This window comes from Peromyscus californicus, unplaced genomic scaffold (assembly GCF_007827085.1).
Source record: "Peromyscus californicus insignis strain IS unplaced genomic scaffold, ASM782708v3 Scaffold_5__1_contigs__length_169319896, whole genome shotgun sequence".
NCBI lineage: Eukaryota > Metazoa > Chordata > Mammalia > Rodentia > Cricetidae > Peromyscus > Peromyscus californicus.
The window spans coordinates 66,143,783-66,157,844 of NW_026294573.1; the positions used below are offsets into that span (position 1 = coordinate 66,143,783).

The 14,062-nt window shown below is 37.8% G+C and overlaps 1 protein-coding gene across 7 annotated transcripts in view; it reads right to left on the reverse strand.

Annotated features, from left to right (window-relative positions):
* Positions 1-14,062, reverse strand: part of Cntln (centlein) — a 265,736-nt gene that overhangs the window by 13,382 nt on the left and 238,292 nt on the right. For all 7 annotated transcript variants that reach the window (XM_052715950.1, XM_052715948.1, XM_052715951.1 and 4 more), the window contains 2 exons: positions 3,888-4,073; positions 1,138-1,215 (listed from right to left, as the gene is read on the reverse strand). In XM_052715950.1, the coding sequence (XP_052571910.1) occupies positions 1,138-1,215; positions 3,888-4,073 (264 nt within the window). The remainder of the gene's footprint in view (positions 1-1,137; positions 1,216-3,887; positions 4,074-14,062) is intronic.

Here is a 14,062-nt window from a genome sequence, read left to right on the forward strand (position 1 = left end):
AGTCTGTGTACATGCTAATCATGGAGATAAACCACTGTGCTACAGCTCCAGCCCTTTAATTGCTTTATTCTTGACTTCACTAAAAACATAGTAAATGCTACCCGATGACACTGATATAAAATAACAATACTTAATATCAACTTCTTTTATTAATCTTTGCAGAAACAATCACAGTGTCTTTCAAAAATCACTGATTGATGGGGTTTCCCTCTTGTCATTTTGACAATTATGTTTTAGCTTGTATTTAGTTCAGGTTGGTTTTCAAATAAACAATTAGGGTGAGAAAAATAGGACTACAATGAAAAAGTTTTAGAATGCATTACAAGCTGCCAGTGATGTCAAAACAAAAGCCGGCTATGACTAGAAGAGGAAGGCTCTCACCTGCCAATAAGCTGCCCTTGATCACTTACAAGAGGGGCACATCCCAGCAGACTGTGTGTGTATTAAAAAAAACACTTGAAAGGGGAGGAAAAGTCTACCACACTGGTCACAGCAGCAGCCTCAATAGACCCCTCAGGGACCCCAGCTCGTCTTGGCCCTGTCATCCTTGGTGCGGCTTTCCACTCGGCCCAGAAAACGTCGATAGGAAAATGTTTGAGGGGCCTCTGGTGGAAATTTTTTCATTCTTTCTGCATTGACAGGATGCCAAATCAATATTTACTTCCCACTAACAAGCTGCTCGAGGTCTCAGTAGAAAATATTGTAGAGAATGCGGGAAGACACAGTAATAAACAGCTGTCTGGCTGTGAGGAAAACACGAATTGACTGGAAACAGGTCCACAGTAAAAGGTCACCGAAACCCATGAACTCCTCAGGTGTCCGTATCAACTTCCAACTTTAAAGACACTAATAAAGAATCTCTGTTCCTAAGAGGTCTGGGAGAATGGATCCTTTTCACTCTAGCAAGCAGAGAGGTTGACTCAATAATTTAATTAATGCACTTGCTGAGGCCCATGTTGGCTCTTTCTCAAGGCATTTGTTTCATTTGTTAAGTCCAAAAGTACAAACAGGGGGTTAACTTTACTGTCTATCTCTGGAATCCTTCTTTACCTAACAGAATAAATAAAGGTGTCTGAAAATGTGAGGCTGGAATATTTACTTGAAAGTTTTAATATATGAAGCACAAAAATGAAATACCTGTCCTTCAAGAAGTTTCTGAATATACAACAGCCATTCCTTGTCATTTTCAGCATCCATCTTTGTCTTTTCAATTTCCTAAGGAAAATAAAAACAGATGCATTAACTGATATGAACTTACTCATTCTGCTAGAATCTAGCAGCTAGATATTGACCACATCTATGGGAATATCACCCAAGAGTGGCCTGTCTCTTCCAAGGTAGAATATTTAAACCCATGCTATTTATTTTTATATTTAATTTATAAATATTTAGATACATGTGGAAGCTGTAGCTCTGTTTATCTATTTCATAATAAATTAGGAATTTTTTTCAGCTTTCAAACTGTGGCTTAAGATAGGGATGGATGAGAATAAAAAAGATGTAACATTGTAAAAAGACAATGCAGGGCTGGAGAAGGGGTCAGTGGTGAAGAGCTGCTCTCACAGAGGACTTGAGTTTGGTTCCCAGCATCCATGTCAGGGCACTTACAACAGCCTGGAACTCCAGCTTTAGGGGATCCAACTCTATCTTCTGGCCTATGCAATGACTCTCTCTCTCTCTCTCTCTCTCTCTCTCTCTCTCTCTCTCTCTCTCTCTCTCTCTCTCTCACACACACACACACACACACACACACACACACACACACACACACACACACACACCACATGTGAAAAATAGAAGCATTTGAGAAACTAGCACTCACTGAAATTTACTACATGTCAATCTTCACACCTGGCCTTTCACACAGACTCTTATACTTTTAACATGAATTTATTACAATTGGATGCAGTTTAAAGAACATAATTCAGGCAAGACACTCCACCCCCTAATCTCTAAAAGATGTATAGTTCATTCTAAATACACTCTGGTCTGTAATTAAGCACAGTGAATACATCGATGCACTCAGAGCTGTGTGTTTGTACTCAAGTTCATTTTATTTCCAGGAGGGTTTGCAGACTGTGTGGCATATGAGGCTGCAGGCAGAATTCTCTTGCACCAGACTGCATCAGCTCAGAGTCAGGAATACTACTTTACCACAGAAACATGTTCTCCAGTGTTTGGGACTGTGAGGAACCTTTTCTAAGTCACACATTTGAAAGAGACAGTATCTAATTTCCTTATTCAAATGGAATGAGGTTTCTAATTTACAGCCAAGAGAGAGCATCCTCTTAACACCAAACACAGTGTTCTGTGTTCCCAAGCACGTGACACTCCCCCCACCCACCCCACCCCCTGTGTGTGTGTGTGTGTGTGTGTGTGTGTGTGCGCATGTGTACACATGGGCACAAGCACGCACACTCGCACAGAGGCACACCATCAACCCAGGCTCTAAGTAGGCCTCTGCAGCAAGCACAGTGAAGGTCAGTCGTTGCTTAGGCACTGCTGTCCCCATGCACCTGTCTATCCTACATGTGATAATACTCTTTCGTGCACATCCAGAGTTAGGCAGGAAGTCACAGATGCTGGCACCAGTGGGACTGGCACACAGGGAAAGTGATGGCTCATCGCCCCTCTCACCCAAAGGATGAAAATGATCTCTACAGAATTCCTTTGGATCTTTTCTAAAAATCTGGCAGTTTAAATATTTTTGCATTATAGATGTTCTGTGTGGCAGAAAATCTCTTAGATGCTCAGGAGGGCAGGCATCTCATAGAGGATGGTCTCATACAAATACTTCAATCTGTTGCTTTATTTCATCATCGAGCAAATGCTTACTGGAATGTTCCTGGTATCATCCTGTATTAAATTTCGATACACAAAATAGTTGAAGACTTCTATTCTCAGGACCAAGCATTCTTCATAAGTTTAAACAATAATATAAATGAAACAGGATCATTCTCCCAGGGCCCACCTATAAGAATATAATCCACCCAAACAGGAGTATCTCATCCATTTAAAAACAGAAATATTTTCAAGAAATTATCAAAATAATTATAAATTCAGCCAGGAAAGCCATTAAGTTTGTTACTCACATAAGAGATTTTTATCAAATCAATGTGACTTGACTGAACTAGGTCCATTCAAAGTGGGGATTTAATATTAGTGATGATTGGAGGGGGAGCTGGCTCAGCAGTTAGAAGCTTTTGCTACTTCTACACCAACGTGGTGGGACACCATGACCCATAACTGAAGCTCCAGAGGTCCCAGTGCCTGCTTCTGACACCAGGCATGCATGTGGTACACACAAGCACATGAAGGCAAAGCACTCAAGTGCATAAAATAAAATAAAATAATCCCAAAAAAGTGGTTACTGCTGGGTGTAGTCGTACAGAGCGTAGTCTGAAAGGGGCAAGAGGCTGAATCAGGAGGATCACCTGAGTCTAGAAGTTTGAGACCAGCCTGGGCAATGTAATAAGGACCTTGCTTCAAACACCACACACACACACACACACACACACACACACACACACACACACACACACACACACTTCAGCAATGACAAAAACCCTGGCTTACAAGATCTATAATATAATTAGCTAAAGAGAATAGAGGAAACAGGAAGAGATGATTGATATGATTAACAAGCAACATGAATCTTCCTAACTGCTTTTTATATCTGTTAGCCTTCTCGGTTACATACTTGACTCTTTTCTATATTACATATTGACTTTCTCTAAAGGTGTTGAGTTGGTTATACTATAAATACGTTTCTTTGACAACTTGACAATAGCCCCATAAAATGAAATTCTAAGAATTAATAAAACAAATAATATACTTAGATAAAAGTGCAGCAAGCCCTTTATTAATGAATATGTAAGTGATCTTACCATTTCATCTTCTGTGTCCAGTATTTCCTCCAGGTCTGATTGTGAAATGTTCAGTATGGATGCTGCCAAGGTTTGGGCTTTATGGGTTGAGGTTTTACAAGCATGTCTGCCTTTCTGCATCTTCTTAAGCTCCCTGATTCGATGTCTGGTCCTATGGACATCACTTTGTAACTCTTTAACCAAAGCCTAAAACATATTGGAAAGAACATGGGTTCATATGGAAGTCATAATGAAGACAAAATGGCCAAAACATAAAAATGTGACTGTACCAGCAAATCATTTTTATTAAGGTTACTGTGATTTTATTTATTTTGGAAGAGAATGGGCTGCTATCTACTCATTTCCATTATGTAATAAAAGCTCTCTTAAATCACCTCTTAACTACCTTTCTTTATTAACCAAAGCTCTCTAAACTCACTGTTAGATAAGCTAACTGGTGTCTGGTTGGTCAAGCTTGCTATTTGTTATCATGATAAAGCACAATTGAGCTGATGAAACAGTTCTATTTATCTGTAAACATACTATTTGAGCAGTGGTGTGGTAGTTTGAATGTTGCTGGCCCTCATAATTTCATAGGGAGTGGCAGCATTAGGAGGTGTGACTTTGTTGGAGCAGATATGGCCTTGTTGGAGGAAGTATGTCACTGTGGGGGCAGGCTTTGAGATTTCCTATACTTGGATTACCACCCAGCAAGTCAGTTGCCTTCCTGTTGCCTGCAAGATGTAGGACTCTCAGCTATTCCTCCAGCACCATGTCTGCCTGCATTCTGCGATGCTCCCTGCCATGATGATAATGGACTGAACCTCTGAAACTGTAAGCGAGCCACCCCAATTGTTTCCTTTATAAGAGTTACTGTGATTGTGGTGTCTCTTCACAGCAATAAAAACCCACACTAACTAAGACACTGTTCCATCCCTAGTCAGTCAGTTTTCCTAGTATCATTTATTGAAGAAACAGTACTTTCACTGTCACATGCTCTTTGTGTTTGTCACTTATTAGTCAATGATATACACATAGATTTATTAATGAGCTCTATACTCTGTTCAGTGGTTTATGCTTCTTCTATGTCAGTATCACGAAGGTTTGATTACTACAACTTAGTGATATGGTTTCTTTTTTTTTTTTGGTTTTTCGAGACAGGGTTTCTCTGTGTAGCTTTGCGCCTTTTCCTGGAACTCACTTGGTAGCCCAGGCTGGCCTCTCACAGAGATCCGCCTGGCTCTGCCTCCCGAGTGCTGGGATTAAAGGCGTGCACCACCACCGCCCGGCCGGGCTGGAGGAGAGATGGCTCAGCCGTTAAAGGCTAGGCTCACAACCAAAAAATATAAGAGTGATATGATTTCAAACAAGAGAGTATAATACCTCTAGCTTAACTCTTCTTGCTCAACACTGCTTTGTTTAGTCAACATCTTTTGTGGTCTCATACAAGTTTTTCCTATTTATGTTAAAATATGATAGGACTACTAATAGCAACTGTAGTGAATGAATATATATATAAATACATAGACATAGCCATACACACACACACACACACACACACACACACACACACACACACATACACATACACGCACACACACTTTGGGCACTAAGACATTTTAACAGTATTAGTTCTTCCAATCCATGAACATAGCCTATTTTTCCATTTATATTTTTTCAATTTATTTCATCAATAACATATTTTTCAGGCGGGGCAGTGGTGGCACATGCCTTTAATCCCAGCACTTGGGAGGCAGAACCAGGTGGATCTCTGTGAGTTCAAGGTCAGCCTGGTCTACAGAGTGAGATCCAGGACAGGCACCAAAACTACACAGAGAAACCCTGTCTTCAAAAACCAAAAAACAAACAAACACACAAACAAACGAACAAACAAACAACAACAAAAAGAACAAAACAAAACCTTATTTTTCAGTTAACAGATTCCATTTTCTTGGTTAAATTTTACTCCTAGTTTTTCCTTTATTGTTTTGCTCTTAATGTCGATGACTATTTTTCTCATTTCTATGTTAGAGGGTATGTTGTTAGTGTTAGAGAGACAGAGCTAAATTATATATATTGTTTTATGGAACCAGCAAACAATATTGAACTCATTTATTTTGAGGTACAGTCCTATGTTTTTTTTTAATGTCTAAAATGGTGTGATCTGCAGAGATATTTTTACTTTTTCCCTTGTGATTTCTATATCTTTATTTAAGCCTTTTGCTTTGGTCTTGATTTTATAGAAAAAAGACATTTCTGTAACTGACAGATTTTATTATATTGAGATCCTCTCACTCTACATTAAATACATTGAGTTTTTAAACATGAAAAGATGTGGAATTTTGTGAAGTTCATTTTCAATATCTATTGGGTAACAATGTGACTTTTCTTTTATTCTGCTAATTTAGCATCTCATATGTATTTATTTGCATATTAGGACCATCCACAGACCAAATCCCATTTCAAGTTGGTGTATGATGTTTTTCCTGTGGCTTGCTAGTACTCTGTTAGGAGTCCCTGCGTCTGTGTTGAGTGATGCTGGAATGTGATTTCCTTCTCTCACCATGTCCCCATCCTGGCTTGCAGTGCAGAACTGACCTTGTGAATAAAGTTTGCAAGTGTTCTTCCCTCTTGAATTGTTGGGAAGAGTTCAAGAACTGGCAATACTTCTTTAAATGTTGGGCCAGACAGTGGGGAAGCCATATGGCACTGGGATTGTTTGCCGGGAGGGTTTTGATTACTGATTCAATTGCCTTCCTTGTTATTCGTTTGGATTGTGTATTTCTTCATGATCCAGTCTTGGTGGGCAGTTAATTTTTCAGGAATTTTCATTTATTATAGCTCCTCTAACTTCTTAGCATATAATTGTTCAGAGTATTCTCTTATGGTCTGGATCACTTCTTGGTTATCAGTCATATTTCTCTAGTTAGAATAAAATCTTTTTATTTTGTTTTTCTTAATTAGTCGAGCTAAAGATTTGCCAATTTTATATTTAAAATTAGCTTAGTTTCACTGATCCTTGTTTTGTTTTCTATTCTTTCTATCTGAACAGTTTCTTCTGTAGTGCTCACTAGTCCCTTCCTTCTGTTAACTTTGGGCTCAATTATCCTTTCCCTTGCTCTTCAATGTTTAAAGTTAGACTGTGCACTTGCAAGCCCTTTCATTAAGTTGTTTACAGCTGTAATCTTTCCATTCAAAAACATTTTCTGCATCTCATACACATGACAGGTTGAGTTTCCATCTTCATTTGTCTCATATTTTTATTTCTCTCTTTTCTATAATCAGTCCCATTAGGCTTTGGGGACAAACTGCTTAACTTCCACATATTCATGAATTTTCTTCCCATTATTGATTTGCATTTTTACACAAATAGGGTTAGAAAAGATGCTTAATGTGACTTTAATTTTTTGATTTTTTAAGACTTGTTTTTATGGCCCCACATTCACCTATCCTGTAGAATGTTCTGTATATGTCTGTGAGGACCACATGGTCCTGATGTTGCTCAGTTCTGCTGTTTATGCATTCTCTGTTCAGAGGGCCTACTTTTGAGAGGGATCACCATCCTCCTTCTGGTTGACTTTCTCCAATGCTCTGAGTAGCTAGCTGCTTTACATACATAGGTGTACCAGTGTTTGCAGAACAAATATTTATAATTGCTTTTGTCATTTCCTTTTTTGACTATTTAGTAACTAAACTTTATCTTGTTATAAATTCAGCCACTTATATTCTCATATTTGTATGGAATATCTTTTTCTATCTCTTCACTTTCAGTTAGGTGTGCCTTTATAGTTAAATTGAGTCTTTTGTATGATCACTAGATCATACTTTCAAAAAGAAAGAAAAAAGGAAAGCCTATTCAGCCACCAGACATCTTCTGATCAGAGAGTTTATTCTTTTTACATTTACAATAAATGTTGTCAGGTAACATATTTACTGTTTCCATTTTGTTAGTTGTTTTCTGTTTGTGCTGCCATTCCTTTATTCTTTCTTCCATTCTTGGGGTTTTTCTTTTGATGACTTTCTTGTTGTTGCATATGCTTTGAGGTCTTTCTTAATCTTCTGAATTCCCATTTCAGAATTTCCTTTGTCATGGCTTTCATAAAACACCTTGTAACTGTAGTTTCCTATTTTCAGATGTTAACAGCATTGCAATAATCATCACATATAGATGACACAGCTCACATTTTAGAGATTGGATATAATGATTTACAAATATGTTTCTATTAATACCCAATAGCAAATTTTTGTCATTTAGTTTCTAAATACTTTAATTTTTACGTCATAACTGAAAGTCATTTTTGCAACTCCACTGTAATGCTCAAGAATCCTGACTTGAGTCTGTTTCAGCTTTACTACTTAGAGTTCTTTATCTCCACTTAAGGAACTCTGGGCTGCATTTGTAGTGAGGCACAAGCTCTCCATGTCAGCTCACTGGGGCAGTCTTTGCTCACTACTTTGTTCTGAAGTTTGTTTTCTTTTTACTAAAGCATTCTTGTCTAGTAGTTTTTTCTTTCACCATCTGAAACATCCCACATTCTCCTGATCTTTAAGGCTTCTGTGGGCATTTCTTTGGCAGTCTATGGGTGTGTTCTTTCTTACAGGGGATTCTTGTATGTGATGAGTCGCAGTTTCTTCCTTTTTCAACATTTTCTTTGTGTATGCCTTTGGCAATTTAATTATATACTCCCTCACTTAGACATTTTGCATTCAGTCTTTTGGGGGTATCTTTGCATCTATGAATCTGCATACCTCTTTCTCTCCAAATTCAAGACGCTTTCTCCTATTATTTCTTTAAATAGTTTCCTGTCCCTTTATCTCTGTTTTCTAAAATTCCATATATTTAGTTTGATGATGTCTTATAAGTCTTGTGATTTTCTTCACCTTTTCATTAAAAAAAAAAAAAAAAAAACAACAAAACTCCCAAGGTTGGATAAAGCACAGGGACAAATAGCCAAACGAATGGAAACACATGAACTATGAACCAATGGCTGAGGGGTCACCAACTGGATCAGGCCCTCTGAATGGGTGAGACAGTTGATTGGCTTGATATGTTTGGGAGGCATCCAGGCAGTGGGACCGGGTCCTGTGCTCATTGCATGAGTTGGCTGTTTGAAACCTGGGGCCTATGCAGGGTCGCTTGGCTCAGCCTGGGAGGAGGGGACTGGACCTGCCTGGACTGAGTCTACCAGGTTTATCTTAGTCCTCGGGGGAGGCTTTGCCCTGGAGGAGGTGGGAATGGGGGGTGGGCTGGGGGGAAGGTGAGGGGGGCAGGAGGGGGGGAGAAAAAAAAAGAAAAAAGAAAAGAAAAAAAACCTCTTTGTTTCTCTGTGACCTATCCTTGAGTTCAAGGAAACTTCTTATGCTTTTTAGAATATCCTACTGATGTCATTTATTGAAATTTCTAGTTCAGTCTTGTGTTGTCATTATAAATATTTTTCTCTATAGAAATCTGTAATTGATATCAGCTTCATTTTCTCTTAGTATAACACACACACACACACACACACACACACACACACACACACACACACATACACTCCAATATATACATACACCACATATACACATACCAATATATGTGTTGTGTGTGGTACCTGCACATGTGTAAGGGAATGTGTCTGTGTGCATGCATGCAGAGGCCAGAACATGACTCTGGGTGTCTTTATTGTTGTCCTATTGACTTGAGCCACTGTCTGCCACTAAGTCAGAAGCTCACCATTTCTGGTAGGCTCTGTACAATGAGCTATGGGATCTGCCTGTCTCTAGACCTCAATGCACAGCCATCTCCCACTATTTAAATGGGTGCTGGGAATTACACCTAAGATCTCATGCTTGCAGATCAACCACTCTTACCCACTGAACAATTTCCCAGCCCCTATCTTTTGTCTTTATAAGCACAGCTCATACAGAAATATTAATATATTCAGTTTCAGAAAAAATTTAAAGTTGAAAATCTTATCTTAAAAGAAAAGAATATAAGTAACACAGATTAATTTCCTCTTCAATATTTACATTTTCTGAGCACATTGATGTCACTGTAGGATTCCTTTTCTGATATTTCTGTTTCCTTGATGAGTTCCCCATATTGCTCATGTTGTTTCCTAATTTCATCTAGTTCCCTGTCATGCTATCTTCTACTCCTCTCATTTATCTGGGAGGACTTATCTGAACCGCTTCTCAGTTGGTAGGTTTCTCTAAGGTCAGGTGGGTCTTCATTAGTTCGTCTGATTGCTTCATGTCTCCCTATTTCTCATGACCCTGTCAGTACCTTCAGTGTTTTCGTGTTTTGTGGGAAGCAGCCACTTCTTCCAGCCTTCACAGATGGCTTTCGCAAGGAAAAACACTCACCAATCCAAACAACTTAAGAGTTTGGATGGGCTAGCAGAGGCGCCAGTGTGGTGCTTGCTGTCAGGGTCTCTTATTTTGGCAAGGATCCTACATATTCTTGGAGGTCAGGGAGGGCTGCCGGATGGGCTTTACATTCAGACATGGACACTCGTTGGGATGCCGATTGCTGTTAATAGTCACCTACACATTATGTTCCTTGATCATGTAGTTCCAATGTTTAGATTTCCAATATAGGGTTGGACTTCAAATATAGGGTTGGCTCCTGATTGAAAGAGCAAGGTTGTACTCTCTGTTCAAATGTTGTTGGTGGGTAGATTCTGTGTTCAAGTGAGGTTGCATTGGCTCCATAATTAGGCAGTGTCTCAAACTGTACTCAATTAGATAGATAGAGTCACTGGCTAGGTTTTCTCTATGGATAAAGATCCTGACTTTAATCTGTGTTTGGTCAGGCCATTATAGGGTCTCTCGGTTGGGCTGTCAACAGGACATTCTCTGTAGATGGGCAGGGTTGTAAATATTAGACACACATGCACACACCTATAATACATGTAATTCTGTGTATAAATATACATATATTGCTTTAATGTACTTTTCTCATCTGGGCTGACAGTGCTCTCTTCAAGAGCTTAAGATCACCTACTAACACCAAAAATCCCAAATCCAGACATAAAGAGCCCTCTTTTGAGTTGTTGGCCAGAGCTGTCCAAGAGACTTCTAATATATACAGCTTATTTCTGTTGCCACTGGTTATCCCCAGAGGTAGAAGGGAAGTCTCTACTGCTGAAGACACCATGTACTTTAGAAACAGGGCTCAGAAACCGCTGAATTGGAACTGGCCTAAATGCCCTCTCCCTGAGGACAAGCTTGCATAGTACCAGAAGGGGCCATGCAAGCTTCCAAAGGAATGAGGCAACTAACAGTCCTACCCAGCTATGATGTCTGTGAACCACTTCAACAATCAGCATAACAGGATAATCCTATGGGTACAAAAGTGGCACACATAGCTTGGTAGGAACCAATAGCTATCTAATTGAACTTAAGACCCACTCAACAAGAGATAAACCATGCCTGGCTTAATAGTCAGTGCTTGCGAAATCATGGTTATTGGAGGGGAATCTACAATCACTTATTTACTAAACTAGTATGTTCCCTAACAAAAGTCTATAAACATTTGTCCTTATACTCACAGATTAGCAACAAAACAAACTCAACAACACAAAAAACAACTGATCATCCAACCAATAACTGAGCTAATGAACTAAATAGACAGTTCTCAAAAGAAGAAATACAAATTACTAAGATAAATATTAAAAAATATATATATACACAACATCCTTCACTATCAGGGAAATGCAAATTAAAACTTTTAAGTTTCCAGTCAAAAGGGCTCTCATCAAATGTTAGTAGGATATGGGGAAATGAAGGAATAAAGACTTGTACAGCTACTATGGAATCAGTATAGTGGTACCTCAAAATATTTACAATGGAACTACTCACAGCCTGTAAGGCAAAGTAAATTCTTCCTTCCTTCCCCTAATCTGCTTCTGTCAGGTATTTTGTTGAAGCAACAAGAAAAGTAATATAACTCCATATATAATTCCATTTCCTTTGTCTTCTTAATCTAGCATCTAACATTGAAAGTTAATTTTGATATTCTCACTCTTCTGTTTGAAACTATCTGGGAAAATCAAGTTTTAAGTCCACCTTAGTCCTAAGCCACAGAGTTTGAAAGTTTTTAAGTAGATACATTTTGACCACTATTTTGTCAAATCATAATTATATTATACTATATTCATGGTAGATAGTAAAAATAATTTTTGCCTTTATGAATTTGTTGGATAAAGATATAAAATAGTCTTTGTGAATGTTGTAGATGGATTTGAAAAGAAAGCATCCTTATATTTTGTCTATTTTGAATTACTGACTCTTGAGTATACTATAGATTAAACATATTCTGGGAAAATAAGTTTACTATGGTCTCATCAATTTCTTTGTATGTTTCCATACTTCCTTCAAGTTTTGCTTAGCATGTTGTTAGGGACATAAAGAGGGATCACCTTCTTATTTTATTTGCAAATTACCCATATTTAGCAATATGCAATATTTTATTTGCAAATTACCCATATTTAGCAATATGCAATAGCTCCCTTGTCCTTTGTAATGATCACCAATTGTCCCAATATCAGAGGACATTTTCAAAATGAGAATACTTTCTTGGATAGACATGTCAACTTAAAGCTACTCTGTTTTCAGTTATGATGATTTATTGAAACCAGAAAGAATAGTGTTTAGGAAGCGGTAAACTATCATATTGTACTCTTAGTATTTCTAGTTTTCCAGTTTTATTTTCTTAAAGTTTTCTAGTCTTTATCCATGAGCCTTGAGTGTATTAGCTAACAACTTTGATCTTGAATTTCACCATACTAATAAACTGACTACACTTTCTTTTCAGTAATATTCAAATGTGGGGGCAGGTAGGCTACTTAGAAACTCTAAAGTCACCATCCTTATCATGATTTCCTGAAGAAATTATGCACTTTTAGAAACAACTTTTTGAAAAATTATGAAGAGGCTTGAAATCCTGGTTCTGGGAGTTCAAGGTGGAGGGTGTGGCAGGTGATTGGTCCTCTTCTCTAGGAGAATCCAGAGGTGCTTCTGGGTTGACAAAAAGTTCAGAAATGTATCTGTGTCTCAACAATATTTAAACAGCTTTACTGAGGTATAATTTACATAGGTTAATGTTCACCTGTTAATATATTACTAGTAAGAATTTTTCCTTTTAAAAGCTTGAATTTTCCTTTAGTGAGACATAGATTAAGTGTGAATTCAAGTTGATTTTTACTACAGAAGTGTTCAAAACTCATAATTAAGAGAACAGATCAGTGTCTAAATATAAACCATTGCAAATATAAACAAAATTGGAATGTTAACAAATGTCTACATTAAATAAGAAAGAAGTACATAAACCCTGAGCATCTAACTAAATCTTACCAAACAAAAATACATAATGATAATGAAACCATGCACATTTTCCAACTAAATATTGTTCTTTGGCTGGTATATATTTTTTAGTTAACAACAACAAAAGAACATTGAGAAAATGGTGCTTGGCATATGACTCTCACATACAAGCACATTAACAAGCCTATATATCAAGGCTGACTCAAACTGAGCAAATACTTCTAGAAATTTCCCTTGTGTGTTTTATCCAGTTATTAGGAGAATTCAAAGCCTCAGTTCTGCCACATATATCCAGCCCAGATGCTCAAAGCACTTGATTTCACCCCAGGGCAAAATTCCATATTCAAGACTAGATCTAGAGCAGATGGCCACTCCACCTCTTCCATAATCTGGTTGTGCCCTACAAACAAATGAAAAGACTAAAGGGAACATAGATTCCACAACAGTACCAGAACAAACATTAGTACTATTAAAACTACTGATAATATTTATTAAGTAGTTTAGTGTACATGATATCTAACAAGCTTTGTGCAGAATGCATTGTGATTATTATGATCCACATAAGAACTATATATAGTTATGAATAGCTCTTGCCTTTACAGTTTTAATTGGAAAAGTGGCTATAATTCTTGTACAATGTATAAGTGTGTGTATCTGTCTGTCTAATCAATTCCTCAAGAATGTAATGAGCCTTATTGGCTGGTAGTACTATAAGGAAATTATTGATAATGTTCCTGCCCCCAAGGTGGCTATATAATATACTTGAAACAGAACAAAAATGAAAAAGTTTACAATTACATATTAATTATATACACCATAACTGATCAGAAGATAACTATTCTCTTACTACTGCTATCAGTAATGATAGTTGATATTTACAGAGCAGT